This window comes from Macaca nemestrina, chromosome 7 (assembly GCF_043159975.1).
Source record: "Macaca nemestrina isolate mMacNem1 chromosome 7, mMacNem.hap1, whole genome shotgun sequence".
In the NCBI taxonomy this organism is placed as follows: Eukaryota; Metazoa; Chordata; class Mammalia; order Primates; family Cercopithecidae; genus Macaca; species Macaca nemestrina.
In genome coordinates this window covers 144,469,699-144,484,672 of record NC_092131.1, presented here as the reverse complement: position 1 = coordinate 144,484,672, position 14,974 = coordinate 144,469,699, and the positions used below count along the sequence as shown (strand labels likewise).

The following is a 14,974-nucleotide window of genomic DNA, read 5'->3' as shown; positions in this document are numbered from 1 at the left end:
CCAGAAAGATGATCTTTCTGTTAATATTTTACTATATCTGTACTGCCACCACCATGACTATGCTGCTCTCAGGGCAAAGCTGCCAGCAAAAAGAAAAATAATAAAACACAGAGAATACGGAGGACTACTTGCCACGTGCTTCAAGTTTCACCTCATCTCCAAAACTTGCCGGTCTTTGTTGACTTCTCTAGAGACCTCATTAGTTGTTTTTAATCTGTTATTCAGAATGTATAGCTGTGACTTGCAGCAGGATCAGTTTGTTGAGTGCATACTCCTTTCTACTGCAAATGCAACCCCCACTCTTTAGCTGAATAGTTGCAGTGGCCTTTCTGCTGCCTTTAGTCTTATTTTCCTCCAATCCAACTTTCGCTTGGGAGCCAGGTGATTAAAAGAAATTCTGGTGCTGACTTTGCGATTGTAAGATTGGTTTCTAACTTCTTGTAATGGCATACGTAGCCTTTCGTAACTAACTTCTGCACACCTGTGTAATGCAATAAGGTGCCTTTTGTCAACCCTGTGTGTTTCCACAGTTCTGGAATACTCATCTCCTTTGCTTTTTCTTACTCTCTTTCTCTTGCCTAACTCCAGAAACTCCACCCTTGTCCCCATTTTGAGTCAGATGTCCCCTCTGAGTTCCCTCTTAATATTCTTTGGGTCCCCCTATAATGTTACTTAGCACATTGTTCTCTTATTTGCTGCTGAGTTATCTGTATCCCCGCAAGACCAAGCTCCTCAAGGGTTGCAAATCATGCCATATTTCTTTAACTTCTAACTCTTCCCTCAGCTAATTTCACTGCCTGATATATAGTAGATATACAATAATTTTTCTACTGATTGCATTATATACTCATGGGTATACATTTTTTATTTCGATTTCTATGGGTATCTGTCATGCACACACAGAGTTCCCATGAAATAGAACAAAGGATTTGGGGTCACTTGTCCACTATTCACTGTGTATCAGTTGCGGCATATTTGCTAACCTTGTCTTTTAGGCCCCCTACCTATAGGTATTAGACCCAGCATGCTGTGAAATCCTCACGATTAAAGTCTTTACACTAAGAAGGGATAAGGCTCTGGGGTTACTGGAGCATCCAGCAAAGGCAGGCCTCTTCTGCCTTTCTCTTTCCTTGTAAATTAGAGAGTTTAGACATTGTTGGGGAAGCGCTCTCTCGCTCTCTCTCTGCGTGGGCGTGTGTGTGTGTGTGTGTGTGTGTGTGTGTGTGTGTGTATGTGTGTATGAATGCCGATGACTCTCTGGGAATAAGCCAGCACCATTCTTCCATACTGGGGATGAGGTGATAGATTCAGAGCCTATTGATCTGTCATAGCATGTCATCTGCTAAGGGATCTGGAGAGCATTCTCTTCCTTTACACCATTTCTTATTTATCAGAAGGGATTCATTGACCTTTACACTGTACAGAACATGGATTTTCACAAGAACTGATACTTTGCTCCTTGGTATCGACCTTTCAGAGCAGGAGCTACTGAATAACCCACATTCTTTCTTTCAAAACAAATGAGCTTCTGTCTCCATAGAACTTTTAAACTTCGTTGTGTTATCTAATGTCTTAGTATAGTGCCTCAGCTTCAGCTCCAACTTAAGAAAAGAGCAAACGATTTCATTTCTAGTTATGCAAATAAAATGTTCATTGTAAAATCAATTATAAATTTATTTATTCAGCAAATATTTATCTTGCATCTGCTGCATGCCATGCTTTGAGAATACAACCAGGAAGATAGATATGATCACTGCTTCCTGAACATTTGGTCTAGCGTTAATGAAAAATATATAGAAGGACTTTTTAAAAAGCATCCCCAAATCTCATACGCAGAGATAACCACTGTTCACTTCTTTCTGAACTTTTTTTTTCTTTTGGTGTTTTTGCCCTTTAGATTTCAGGCACCAGCACTTCATCTATTTTCATTTCAGTATCTTCAACTTCTTTGTCTATTTTCATTTCTGTATCTCTTGCTTCTTTGTCCTTCATTTCCCCCATGAGGCAAATTTCCAATTGCTGAGCATCTAATCTTTAACTTATGTAATGTTTGGCTCTGGCCTGAAAGAAAAAAAGTTTTCAGAATGTGCATTTTAATCCCAAGGAGCTTGTTCTACTTTATATGTGTGAGATTCTGAATTTTCCACACCTATGAAATACTAATTAAGTTATAGAGGTATTTCCTACTGTTAAATTAACAGACTTGCTCATTTTATAGTTTAATGAGGAGGTGTTAAAAGTTGGGCTGCACCTTATTTATAATGGCAAAAACGTGATAAATATCTAAATGCCCATCAATAAGGGACTAGTTAAATAAATAATGTATCCATACAATGGAATGCTATTAATGAATTAAAATAGTTTGTTGACACAAAAAGAAAACTAATAAAGATAGAAAGATAGCTGCAACAAATTGGTGGCTGAAAAAGCAGATTATAACATAGATTACAATATTTTGTTTTCATTTGTGTAAAATTGGATGCAGATGTCTGTACATGCATAGAAAGACATTTGTATGGATTCAATCAATCTATTTCTTCAACACCTATTGTGTAAGTGATGCTCTGTAAATACATTGTGATAGTTGCCCATGTTATGGGGCAAAGTCAGATAATACATATAAATTGTATTATACATATTTGGGGGGGAACATATTTGACTTACTGAAAATATCTTTTTTCTCGTCTCTAGAATAACGAACTACAAAGCAGGTTGGACTATTTACTAGAAACCCAGGCCAAGACCGAAGTGGAAACCAGAGAGATTGGAGTGGGCTGTGATCTTCTACCCAGGTATTTAGGAATTTCCTGATTTTTTTTTTTTTAATTCAGATTCCTCTTTGGCTGAAGAAAATACTTTCCTGGGCCGTTCTTAGCAGAATTGCATTCCTCCTCTCAAAAATATTTCTGCAAAGCCAAGTGGTGGCTGCTGAGGGGCTTGACTGGTTTCTGTAGGAACAGGGGCATTGTGCAGGGTGGAGGGGAAGGCAAAGGAGAGACCTGGGGAAGCCATTTAGAGAGACATGGGCCCTGTCAGTGAATGCATGCATTTCTTCCTTCCTTCATTCATTCAGCTAATGCTGTTAGTATCTTCCCTATGTCAGACAGTTTGACACAGAGAGGAACGAGATTTGGTTCCTGCCCCAGAGTACAGTCTGGAGGGAGAGACAGGTATGTAGGTAGACATATATAACAGTGTGAGAGGGGCATCGAAGGTGCTTTAGTGATATACAAGAGGGAGGATCTAAACCTTGAACAAAATTCATCTATTCCTCAGTACTGTAACAGGGTATTGTCAAGCACTGGATCCAGTTCATAAATACCTGCTCTGGTTGAGTCATCAGCAGATACGTGATAACTATAACCTGGTTTGTTCAGTTACATTCCTGAGCTAGAAGACTGACCTGTTCATTGTTAAGCTGCTTCCACGCTTGTGTCTCTTCCTGGTGACATTAGAGCCTGTAACACAGTAACCTGCCTCTGATAACTAACTCGCCATTTCTAGGTGCTCACAACTGTGCCCGGCCTAAAAAGGACATAAAACAAGTTTACAGCAAAGATGCTAATGACATGTGACTTGTGATTTAGGTAATCAAGGTCACAAAATGCCTGGTATCTTGTGTGCAGGAGGGTGGATTCTTGTGTGGACTGGGACACTTGTGTGTGCTTTACTGAACATAATACTCTAGAAAAATGTCGAATCCTGGAATCTTGAGTGGTTATAGCTGGTGGAAAATAGTGACAAGCCGATCACCAAGCTGGGGTGTGGAATACCTGGTTCTTGTCCTAGCAGCCAGCAGCAGGATGCCTTCAGACAGGTTCTTCACTGGGGCCTCAGTTTCTCGACTTGTAAAGTCAGTGATTTGACTAGGTAATTTCTCAGATCTCCAGAAGCTCTAACATTGCATAATAAGGCCTCCTTTCCTTACTTTATTAATTTGTATTTATTACTGGTATTATCATTTTTGTTAATTAAAATGAATCACTTGCCATTCTAAAAGAATTTACCAAAAGCAGAATTAGGTTCTTTCTTTGACAATGTCCTCAATTACATTGCTTGCCTTCTAGTAAAAAGGCATTTTTTATCATTCTGATATAATTAACAGAAAATGTTGAATATCTATATCTATATCTATAAACATCTATCTATCTATCTATCTATCTATCTATCTATCTATCTATCTATCTATCTATATTAGACTCTTGATCTCATCATCGTGTGGTACAAAGTACATGGTGAAAATATAACCAAAAAGAATGATCAATTGTGTTCAGAGACCTTTTTGAAATATAAATAATTTGGCCATTTCCCCACTTTTTGTATTTTTCAAAAGCCAAGTGGCCTAGTCCACTCTAATTGCCCACATAATAAATCTTGTTTGGCTAAGACGGGTACAAAACTATGTCTGAAACCAATAAATTGTTTGTTTTCTAATTCCCACATTTTGGCTTAAAACAAGCTTTTCAATTTGTATGCCCAAGTATAGCCTGAAGCAAACTTTTATGGCTAAGTTATGAAACCACAAAGCGGTTTTCATAATGGAAGTGCTGACAGACCCTTAACTTATGGCCATGGTGAACTTGGAAGCCACTTCAGTATCTAAAAGCAGCTTTTCCATAAATGTAACATTTGGTTTCCCCCAGGATCCATCTTAGCAGTTTAACTACCTAGGTCAATCAGCAGAGGAAATGAAAACTACATATCCGTGTTTCCGAAAAGGCAGAATAATATTTCATTCGTTTCCTCGCAAATATTTATTAAGTGCCTACTATGTGAAAGGCGCCAGGCAAGTCTGGGTGGGGAGGAGCCCGGGATCTTTAGGTAACTCAGGGCAGGGCAGCGGCCTTCCACCTGTACTTCTTGGAACTGCCTTACTCTGAGCTGGGGCTCCTGGAGAGGCCTCAGGATGCCTGGGGGGATGAGGAGGGTTAGTGAGGGGCTGGCCCGTGGGACCCTCCTTCCTCTCCAAAACAACCTGAGAAAGTCAGCTTTTAGTCTGTTTTGTCTGTTGGATTCCAAGTAAGATTCTGTTTGAATAAATAGCTCTATGGGCAGAAACAAATTGGAACTCCCGGTCTAGTTAATCCCCATGTTTTATGGATACCAGAATCGAGGCTCAGAGAGATCAAGTGATTCACTGGAAGCCACATAGCCGGAATTAGAACCAGGCCTTCTTGAGTCTTGGTGCAGTACATGAGTAGTTTGAAAATATGTAATAAACAGAGAGCTACTAAATGGTGGTGTGTATGTTCTAACAAAATTCCTGGTTCATACTTGGACTTCAGATTTGCATCTAACTAATAAAATACTCCATGGTATTGTCGAGAATATTTTTTAGGTTTTTTTCTCTAGAATATTTTAGACCAGTACAAGCATTGAATTAAGCCCGAGTTATGCAGAAGTGTTTTGTTCTTACTCCCTGTTCTTCTCCTACAAGGAATTCATCAGTGTGGGACAGTCAGGGAGGCTCAGGCTGTCCAGTTCCCTGCCCAGCCAGCTGCTAGCTGAGCTCAGCCTTGGGCAAGTTACTTTAGCTCTCTAAAGCCTCAACTCTTTCATCTTTAAAATAAGAATGAAGAGGATAATATCAAACCTCATTGGGTTGCTTTGAAGATTAAATAAAAACGTGTACATAAAGCATTTAGAGACGGGGCATGGTGGGTCACACCTGTGTTCCCAGCACTTGGGGAGGCCAAGGCGGGAGGATCCCTTGAAGCTAGGAGTTCAAGACCAGCCTAAGCCACATAGCAAGACCTTATCTCTATAAATAAATAAATAAATAAATAAATAAATAAATAAATAAATAGGCCGGGCATGGTGGCTCACACCTGTAATCCTAGCACTTTGGGAGGCCGAGGCAGTGGCTTGCCTGATCTCTGGAGTTCAAGATCAGCCTGGACAACTCGGTGAAACCCTGTCTCTACTACAATACAAAAAATTAGCCAGGTGTGGTGGCGTGCACCTGTAATCCAAGCTACTAGGGAGGCTGAGACAGGAAAATAGTTTGAACCCGGGAGGTGGAGGTTGCAGTGAGCCGAGATCACGCCACTGCATTCCAGCCTGGGCCTGGATGACAGAATGAGACCCTGTCTCAAATAAATAAATAAAAATAAAAATGAAAGCATTTTAGCATAGTAACTGGACCAGACTTCAGCACTTAATAGCTATTACTATTAATGTTAACTAAACCCAAACTCTGATTTTCTATGTAGAACATTGTATAAAATATAAATAAATTTGAGTATCCTAAGATGATTTCATTAACTTTTTATTGGTGGTAATTATTGATTTTATGAAACGGATCGATAGCCTGATCAAGTATATAGTGCTTCGGTATGCACTGGACTTTTCAGTTAAACTCTCTAGACACCCCCTCTAGACACTGTGTAAAACTCTGGAAGGCCCAGTGATTGATAAGGTCTCTGTCAGCTAAGACCTGAGAGTGGCCCTGCATGCTGCAGGCATGGGGTACTTGTCTCATTATAGAATAGCATGGCCTCTCCTACCCAGTCATCTGTACAACTGCAAGTGTTACATGCTGTGCTACTGCTAGTAGCATTTTTAGAGCTGCTCTACTTTTTTTTTGTCTTGTGTGAAAAAAAAAATTGCATTTAATTGCCAGGTGCGGTGGCTCACGTCTGTAATCCCAGCACTTTGGGAGGCCGAGGCGGGCAGATCACCTGAGGTCAGGAGTTTGAGACCAGCCTGACCAACATGGAGAAACCCTGTCTCTACTAAAAATAAAAAATTAGCCAGGTGTGGTGACACATGCCTGTAATCCCAGCTACTCAGGAAGCTGAGGCAGCAGAATCGCTTGAACCCAAGAAATGGGGGTTGTGGTGAGCTGAGATCGCACCATTGTATTCCATCATGGGCAACAAGAGTGAAACTCTGTCTCAAAAAAAAAAAAAAAAAAAAAAAATTGCATTTAGTTGATACTTAAAAACATTTGTTGGGTGAATAAGTGAAAGATACATACCAAGTGAGGAATGTAGGCAGGGGATCAGTATTATCACATCATTTATTTATTTAATAAAGGCCTTGGATGAAGTGATTCCTGCTTATATTTTACCTCTTTTTTTTTTTTTTTTTTCTCTCTCTCTCTCTCCTCACTAGAATATGAGCTCCATGAGGCAGGGATTTTCATCTATTTCACTAATTGCATTCTCCCTGGGACCTCCTTAGAGCAATGCTTGGCACATACTAGGCACTTAATATTTGTTGAATGGAGCCATCTCCCTGTAGCATTCGACAGTCCTTGCTAAGAAGAAAGGAAGGATTCCTCAGCCTGTTTCTTACCCTTGCGGGAGTTTTCTCTCCTGGTTCTCCAGCTATCTCGGTGGTCTGTCCTTCTCCAGCTTCTTTGATGGCTTCTTTTCCTCCTCCAATACCCTCGCTGTGGTAGTCCACATGGCTCTATCTTGGTTCCAGTACTTCCTGCAAAGATTGCATCCAGTCTCACAGCTTCACCTCTCCTCTCTGTGGCTGAGCCACAGGAAGTGTGCACCCTTCTCTTGAATACAAGTCCTTGTTCCCCGCAGCCTTCTGGGCACTCCCAGCTGGTGTCCACTTGGTCTTCATACTTGCCGTTGCATGGCTGAGTGTGCCATCTCTTTCTTCAAAGTCACTCCTTTTAGGAGTGAGTAAGAATACTGGCTTGGAAGTTAGACCTGGGTTTGAGTTCTGAGTCTGCCTCCTGCTGTATCTGCAGCTTTGGCAAATTCCTGCCCTCCTTGATTCTTATCTTGAAAAGGATGATTTCAGTGGCAATCCCTTTGGAAGCCTGTTGAGATGATTAAGTGAAGTAACAGGCATAGAATGTCAGTGGAAGTGCCCCGCATTTTTGTATTTCTGTGGCTGCAGCCACTGCTTTCCCAGACACCTAAACTCAGTATATTGCAGTCACTTCTGAGTCAGAGAATTATTTTGCTCCTTGACTCACTCACTTATACTGTGCTGTTCTTTCCTTCATGACTTGCCTCTTTCTTTCCTGTTCCTCCTGCTGCCAGTCTGCCCGAGACTGTCTAATCTACTCAGTACCATCTCTCTGCCTCACTTTCTCCTCCTCAAAAGCTTCCCCTCCTTCATCTAATCTTTGTTTTCCATAAATTTCTAGTGACAAAGGATCTCTTCATAAAGAGAGAGGGAAAGGGAAAGGGTGAGAGGAGACTCACTGTGGGTTCAGGAGTTTTCACACGTGCGCACACACACACACACATGTGTATGTGTGTATTTAAAGACTCAGAAGTTTGGTTTGAAAACTTTGATATATGTTAATGAAAGCCATTGAGAACAAGTCCCGGCCATCTAGCTTTCATTTACAAAGAAAAATGAAAAAAACGAAAACCAAAAGAAAAGTGACTTTTCTTTCTCCTGCCCTATAGTGAAACTTGGTTTCCAGCAAACTCATCAATTATGTCATAATAGGTGCAATTTGATGAAAAATATCCCCCATGGTCATAAGTGCTCAGCACGTAGTGAGTGCTTTAAAATGCTTATATTTTCGTATTTCTGTTGCAAAGACCAGAACACAAAGTAGCTTTTTGTCAAAGCTTTATTTGCTGATTCTGCTATTGTTTTCCCCAGGGGAACTGCCCCTTTATTGATTAATAAAAGGTTAACAATAGCCTAAATGTGTTAAGGCAAATGGTTGGGTTTCAGTTTTGTGCTTGAGATTATTTCTGTTCTTGAAATCCTGTTGTTTCCTAGTGATCAACAAAATAAAATACCCCACTTCTTTTTTAAAAGATCGGGATATGAGAGCCTGTTTTTGAACCCTAGAAGGTTCACTTTTATAAATATTTCTGCATTTTATGGGCTTTCAGGATATTGTCACTGGAGACTGTTTCTGTTATGTGGAATTTTCACAGGAGTTGGCACAAATAGCCATCTGGCTTCTGCTCCTGGCACTCCACTAAACTGCCTGGTCAGGTCCCTGGGGCCTCCTGGATCACCACGTCCCAGGGATTGCTCTCTGTGGCAGGTGACACTGGGACCCCTTACTTCTTGAAACTCCTCCAACCTTTGGTTTCCTTTGTAATTCATATGTGGGGTAATAGCTCTGTGGCTGGCTTCTGTGAGCTGCTGGATTCATGGAGATGATGGAGATGTGGCTTTCACCCTTACAGAAATTATACCTAGCCGTGGACACAAATGTGTAGACCAACAAGTGCAGGAAGATGCTATAGAGGCTTGGCGCGCTGGCCCATGCCTGTAATCCCAGCACTTTGGGAGGCTGAGTTGGGTGGATCATTTGAGGTCAGGAGTTCAAGACCAGCCTGGCCAACATGGTGAAACTCCGTCTCTACTAAAAATACAAAAATTATCCAGGTGGTGGTGGCACGCGCCTGTCATCCCAGCTACATGGGAGGCTGAGGCAGGATAATTGGTTGAGCCTGGGAGGCAGAGGTTGCAATGAGCTGAGATCATGCCACTGCACTCCAGCCTGGGCAAGAGAGAGAGATTTGGTCTCCAAAAAAAAAAAAAAAAAAAAAAAAAAAAAAAAAAAAAAAAAGCTATGGAGGTGTCAGAGGCCTCCATAATAGGTGTGTATGGGGATTGGGTGGAGAACACGGAGAATCTCTTTGGGGGAGACATGCAAAGTTTAAAATACACCCCCTGCCATGCTTTTAATACATCCTCTATCACCAGGTGAATGACTGGATGTGGGAAGTTAGGGGAAAGGGATTCGACTCCTAGGCTTCATGTACACATTTTGTCATTGCGTTGGTTGGGATAAAGAACGTAGCTGTGTGAAAGAACCCATAGGTCTCGGTGGCTTAGCACGGTAAAGATTAATTTCCTATGTCACAATTTAAGGCAGTTTGGTATAGGTTTCACTCCACACAGTCTTTCAGGAACGCAGGAATTCCTCCATCTAGCGACCCTGCCTGCACTTAGGAGTCCTCCTGGATTCTCCAACTGTATGCTGCATATAAAAGGGAAGAGAGAGAGCGTGGGGGATTTACGTAGAAGATTTTTATGGGTTAAACATGGAAGTAGTAGAAGTCATTTCTGCCTGTTTAGTCACAAGGCCCACCTAATGGCAAGAGAAGCTGGGAAATGTAGTTACGTGTCCAGGATTAAAAAGAAATGGGATGTCTTAGTCACCCAATCCTGTTAACTGTAACTCCCAAATATCTCCCTAAAATCTCCCTGCCACTTCCCATCCAGTGCTTCTGTCAGAATTCAAGCTCTCGTGATCTCTCTTTCACCTCCTGAACAAGAATTTTCTAACTGACCTGCCTTCAGAATAATCCTTCCCTAGTCAACCCTCAATAGTACCAGAGGAATCTCGCTAGAATAAAAATATGAGCAGACCATGGCCCTCCTTAAAAACGTGCTGTAGTTCCCTGGCCCCTTCTGAACTCTTAGCCAGGGACATGGGACCCTTCTCCAGCAGGCCTCATCTTCTGCCACTCTCCCGCATTGTGAACTCTTTGTTCCAGTCGTTCCAAAGGAGCACATGGTTTGCAGTTCCGCATCCGCAAACTGTGTGCTCACCCATCTCTGCCTTGCACATACTGCCCCTTCTTCCTGGAGTTCCCATCCCTGCTTTGCCCACTTGGTGAATGCTAGGCATCCTTCAAGATTCACCTTCTTTGTGTGAATTTCCAGATGTGAATTTCCTGGTGGTTCTAAATTGTTCTGCCCTCAATTTTCCCATCATGTCTTCATGCTTATTTTGTTCAGGTCATGGCGGGAAGGGAGGCTTGAGAGTTAAATGAAGGGACTGTTGTGGATGTTTGGGCAACATTAAGGGAAATAAACAAGGGACAGTGGCAAGCTTTGGAGCTAGCGACAGTGGAAGCTGTTACCACCTTTGCCTGGGGAGGCAGGGGAGAAAGCCAGGGGACGAGAACAAGTTGGGGAGCTATAGCTAGGGACCCTGGTAGAGGGATGCTGCCAACTACCAACCTGCAGCCTGGCTGGGAAGGGACAAATGTCCTGACCTGTTTGTCCTCTCATTCCCTGATCCCCTGCTACCACCTTGCAGTAGGCCAAAAGGAACTGAATTTGAAGGGCAAGGGAACCCCTTGATGCTCACCTTTCCAGGCCACAGAGTAGGGTGGAGAAGGGGGAGAGTAGGGCTGGATGGCAAAAGAAGAATGCCCAGCACAGCTGTTACATCTCTGTTATAGTTCCTAACACAGTACATGAAAATTTTTTATGTTATATCTTTCCCACCAGGTGACAAGTCCCTTGAATGCATGTTTCATATTTTTCTGAACCATGGATGCCTAGTACAACCTTTACAGGTTGCTAAAAATAACTTTTTTATTTTTAACCTGTCATAGTCTGTTCAGGCTGCCATAAGAAAGTACCAGAAACTAGTTAGCTTATAAGCAATAGAAATGTATTTCTCACAGTTCTGAAGGCTGGGATATCTAAGACCAAGGAGCCAGCAGATCCAGTTTCTGGCGAGGGCTTGCTTTCTGGTTCATGGATAGTGTCTTCTTGCTATGTCCTCACATAGCAGAAGGGATGATGAATATTTCTGGGGCCTCTTTTTTTTTTTTTTTTTTTTTGAGACGGAGTTTCGCTTTTGTTGCCCAGGCTGGAGTGCAATGGCATGAACTCGGCTCATCACAACCTCTGCCTCCTGGGTTCAAGCGATTCTCCTGCTCAACCTCCTGAGTAGCTGGGATTACAGGCATGCACCACCACGCCTGGCTAATTTTGTATTTTTAGTAGAGACGGGGTTTCTCCATGTTGGTCAGGCTGGTCACGAACTCCCAACTTCAGGTGATCTGCCTGCCTCAGCCTTCCAAAGTGCTGGGATTACAGGTGTGAGTCATGACGCTGGTCCTGGGGCCTCTCTTATAAGGCCACTAATCCCATTCATGAGGGCTCCACCCTCATGACCTAATCACCTTCAAAGACCCCATCTCCTAATACATCACCTTAGGGGTTAGGATTTCAACATATGAATTTGGGAAAACATAAACATTAAGTCCATTGCAGGGCCCGTTTGTAATATTTAAATGAAATATTAAGCTGCATTATCGTCTTTTTATTTTTATATGCGTAAACACCATTTTCTAGAGTTGTCTTAACATGTGAAGCATATAGGGGGGTTTGTTTCGTTTTCCTGACCTGCCTTTTCTCATTTCTCAGTCAAACAGGCAGGACTCGTGAAATTGTGATGCCTTCTAGGAACTACACCCCATACACAAGAGTCCTGGAGTTAACCATGAAGAAAACTCTGACTTAAGCACTCAGAGGCGCACACTTTTTATAGGTGGACAAAGGCTCTGGAACCCTGTGGCTTGAAATCCTTTGGGAAGGGTGACTCTTGTTTCCCCTATACACAGTGTAAGCCGAAATGGAAATCGCTGAGGCTCTGATCCACTTCTAAGACAGGAAGGAAAGTGAAGGTGGAGTGGGCAGGTAAGAGAGGGATATACAAGGTCACGTTTCAGACACCCACCCGGCATACCCTGCTGTACTGCGCCATCATTTGTTTTCTTTGTAGATACTGAAATCCTATCAGGAGGATTCCCTCACAATGTATTTTATTTGCTAGACTTCGGTTGGGAGGGAAAAGGACATTAATTTGAAGTTTCATGTTATTCATGCCAGGATCGTTTGATAGAGCATGAAGGTCTTGATTTCCCATAAAAGTATTAGAGGCAGCGTTTCTCTGGTACAGAGAGGCCTGTCCACAAGGAGCATGGGCACCCAGCCAAACTTGAACCTGGAAGGGAGGGTTCCCAGGCTGCAGGTGCTCTTTCCTCTTGGTCCCAAGCATCTGTGCAGGGTCATGGGAGCCGCAGTTAGAGACTTGTGTGGGCCAGACGAGCTTCATGCCAATGCGCTAGTCCCTTGGTTTAATTTGTGCCTTATGCTTTCATTGGACCAGCTGAAATCACTGTATTTATTCAACTTGTGATTTTTTTTTCTTTCTCACTTTAACTTAAAGAGAATTTTATATGTCATGGAAATTTAATCATTAAACGTTTTCAGTATCAATTGGTGTTTTTGTTAAACGAATGAATAATCTGTTCATGCATGCTGTACTTTGATATTATAACCTATGTCACATATGTTTAATAAATACCATATATTTTCTACTAATGTTGTCTCTGTGTTTCATCCATGACCATGTAGAAGGGGCAGAGAGCAGATCAGGCTCTGGAATGAGTGTCAAAGTCAGATCACATGATCTTCCAGACAGTACAATCCACAGAAGCATCTGTAAGCCATAAGATTGACTCTGTGTGTCAGGGGGCCTCTCTGTCTTTTTAATTCCTGAAATTTAGTTAATACACCATGTGGAAAAAGCAAGATACATTAATGATCACAAAGTACACAAATGGATTTTACTTTTAAACCTTTCCTCAAATCTCTCACCCCTTACTGTCTCCACTTCCAAAAAACCAAAGAAATAAAAAAGTAGGAAAGCAAAGCAACTCAGTTAGATAAATCACTGTGAGTCAGAACCATGCTAAGAGGAAAATGTGCATTTGGGAGCCAAATTTCTATTTAAACAATGTCTGTGGGACCTTGGGCGAGTCATCAAAGCTCTCTGAATATTCGTTTCATCCTTTAAAAACCTGGGATCATCACACCTACTTGATAGGCTGATGTGAGTGCCACGAGGTCATTCCCACATAGGGACTGGGCACTGCCAGGCACGTAGGCAGTGATTGCTGTCATTTTGGAGGTTTTAGAGCACTGCTGACTGCTGGTTGAGTCTCACCACTGGAGCTATTCTAGCAGCAAAAATCCATGCTCTATGGCAGCCACCAAAGAGGAGCACTTAGGGAAAAAGCTGTCCTTAGGACAGGAGATATGGAAGCTGGACTCAGAGAGAGGCAGAGGGTCCTGGAAGCCCATCCCCCTGGAGAAACTGGTCTGGAAGCAGTTTCTAAGTGAAATGCAGTGACTTAAAAATGTCAATTTTAATGAGACCAAGGTAGAAATGAAAACTACTCTGCCAACACTTCCACATTCACTTCTTTCTCTCTCTCTTACAACAAGCAAGGAAAAGAAAAACGTAATTTTATTTATTTTTTTATTATTATACTTTAAGTTCTAGGGTACATGTGCACAATGTGCAGGTTTGTTACATATGTATACACCTGCCATGTTGGTGTGCTGTACCCATTAACTCGTCATTTACATTAGGTATATCACCTAATGCTATCCCTCCCCACTACCCCCTCCCCACAATAGGACCCGGTGTGTGATGTTCCCCTTCCTGTGTCCAAGTGATCTCATTGTTCAATTCCCACCTATGAGTGAGAATATGTGATATTTGGCTTTCTGTTCTTGAGATAGTTTGCTGAGAATGATGGTTTCCAGCTGCATCCATGTCCCTACAAAGGACACGAACTCATCCTTTTTTATGGCTGCATAGTATTCCATGGTGTATATGTGCCACATTTTCTTAATCCAGTCTGTCAGGGATGGACATTTGGGTTGATTTCAAGTCTTTGCTATTGTGAATAGTGCTGCAATAAACATACGTGTGCATGTGTCTTTATAGAAGCATGACTTATAATCCTTTGGGTATATCCCCAGTAATGGGATGACTGGGTCAAATGGTATTTCTAGTTCTAGATCCTTGAGGAATCTCCACACTGTTTTCCACAATGGTTGAACTAGTTTACAGTCCCACCAACAGTGTAAAAGTGTTCCTATTTCTCCACATCCTCTCCAGCACCTGTTGTTTCCTGATTTTTTAATGATTGCCATTCTAATTGGTGTGAGATGGTATCTCATTGTAGTTTTGATTTGCATTTCTCTGATGGCGAGTGATGATGAGCATTTTTTCATGTGTCTGTTGGCTGTATGAATGTCTTCTTTTGAGAAGTATCTGTTCATATCCTTTGCCCACTTTTTGATGGGATTGTTTGTTTTTTTCTTGTAAATTGGATTGAGTTCTTTATAGGTTCTGGATATTAGCCCTTTGTCAGATGAGTAGATTGCAAAAATTTTCTCCCATTCTGTAGGTTGTCTATTTACTCTG

At 41.9% G+C, this 14,974-nt stretch overlaps 1 protein-coding gene across 2 annotated transcripts in view; it reads left to right on the top strand.

Annotated features, from left to right (window-relative positions):
• MYZA (myocardial zonula adherens protein) overlaps positions 1–13,077 on the top strand; it is a 94,511-nt gene extending 81,434 nt beyond the window's left edge. For both annotated transcript variants that reach the window (XM_011754685.3, XM_071066788.1), the window contains exons 12-13: positions 2,692–2,792; positions 12,118–13,077. In XM_011754685.3, the coding sequence (XP_011752987.1) occupies positions 2,692–2,792; positions 12,118–12,214 (198 nt within the window). In that variant the 3' untranslated portion in view covers positions 12,215–13,077. The remainder of the gene's footprint in view (positions 1–2,691; positions 2,793–12,117) is intronic.
• The last annotated feature ends 1,897 nt before the right edge of the window (positions 13,078–14,974 follow it).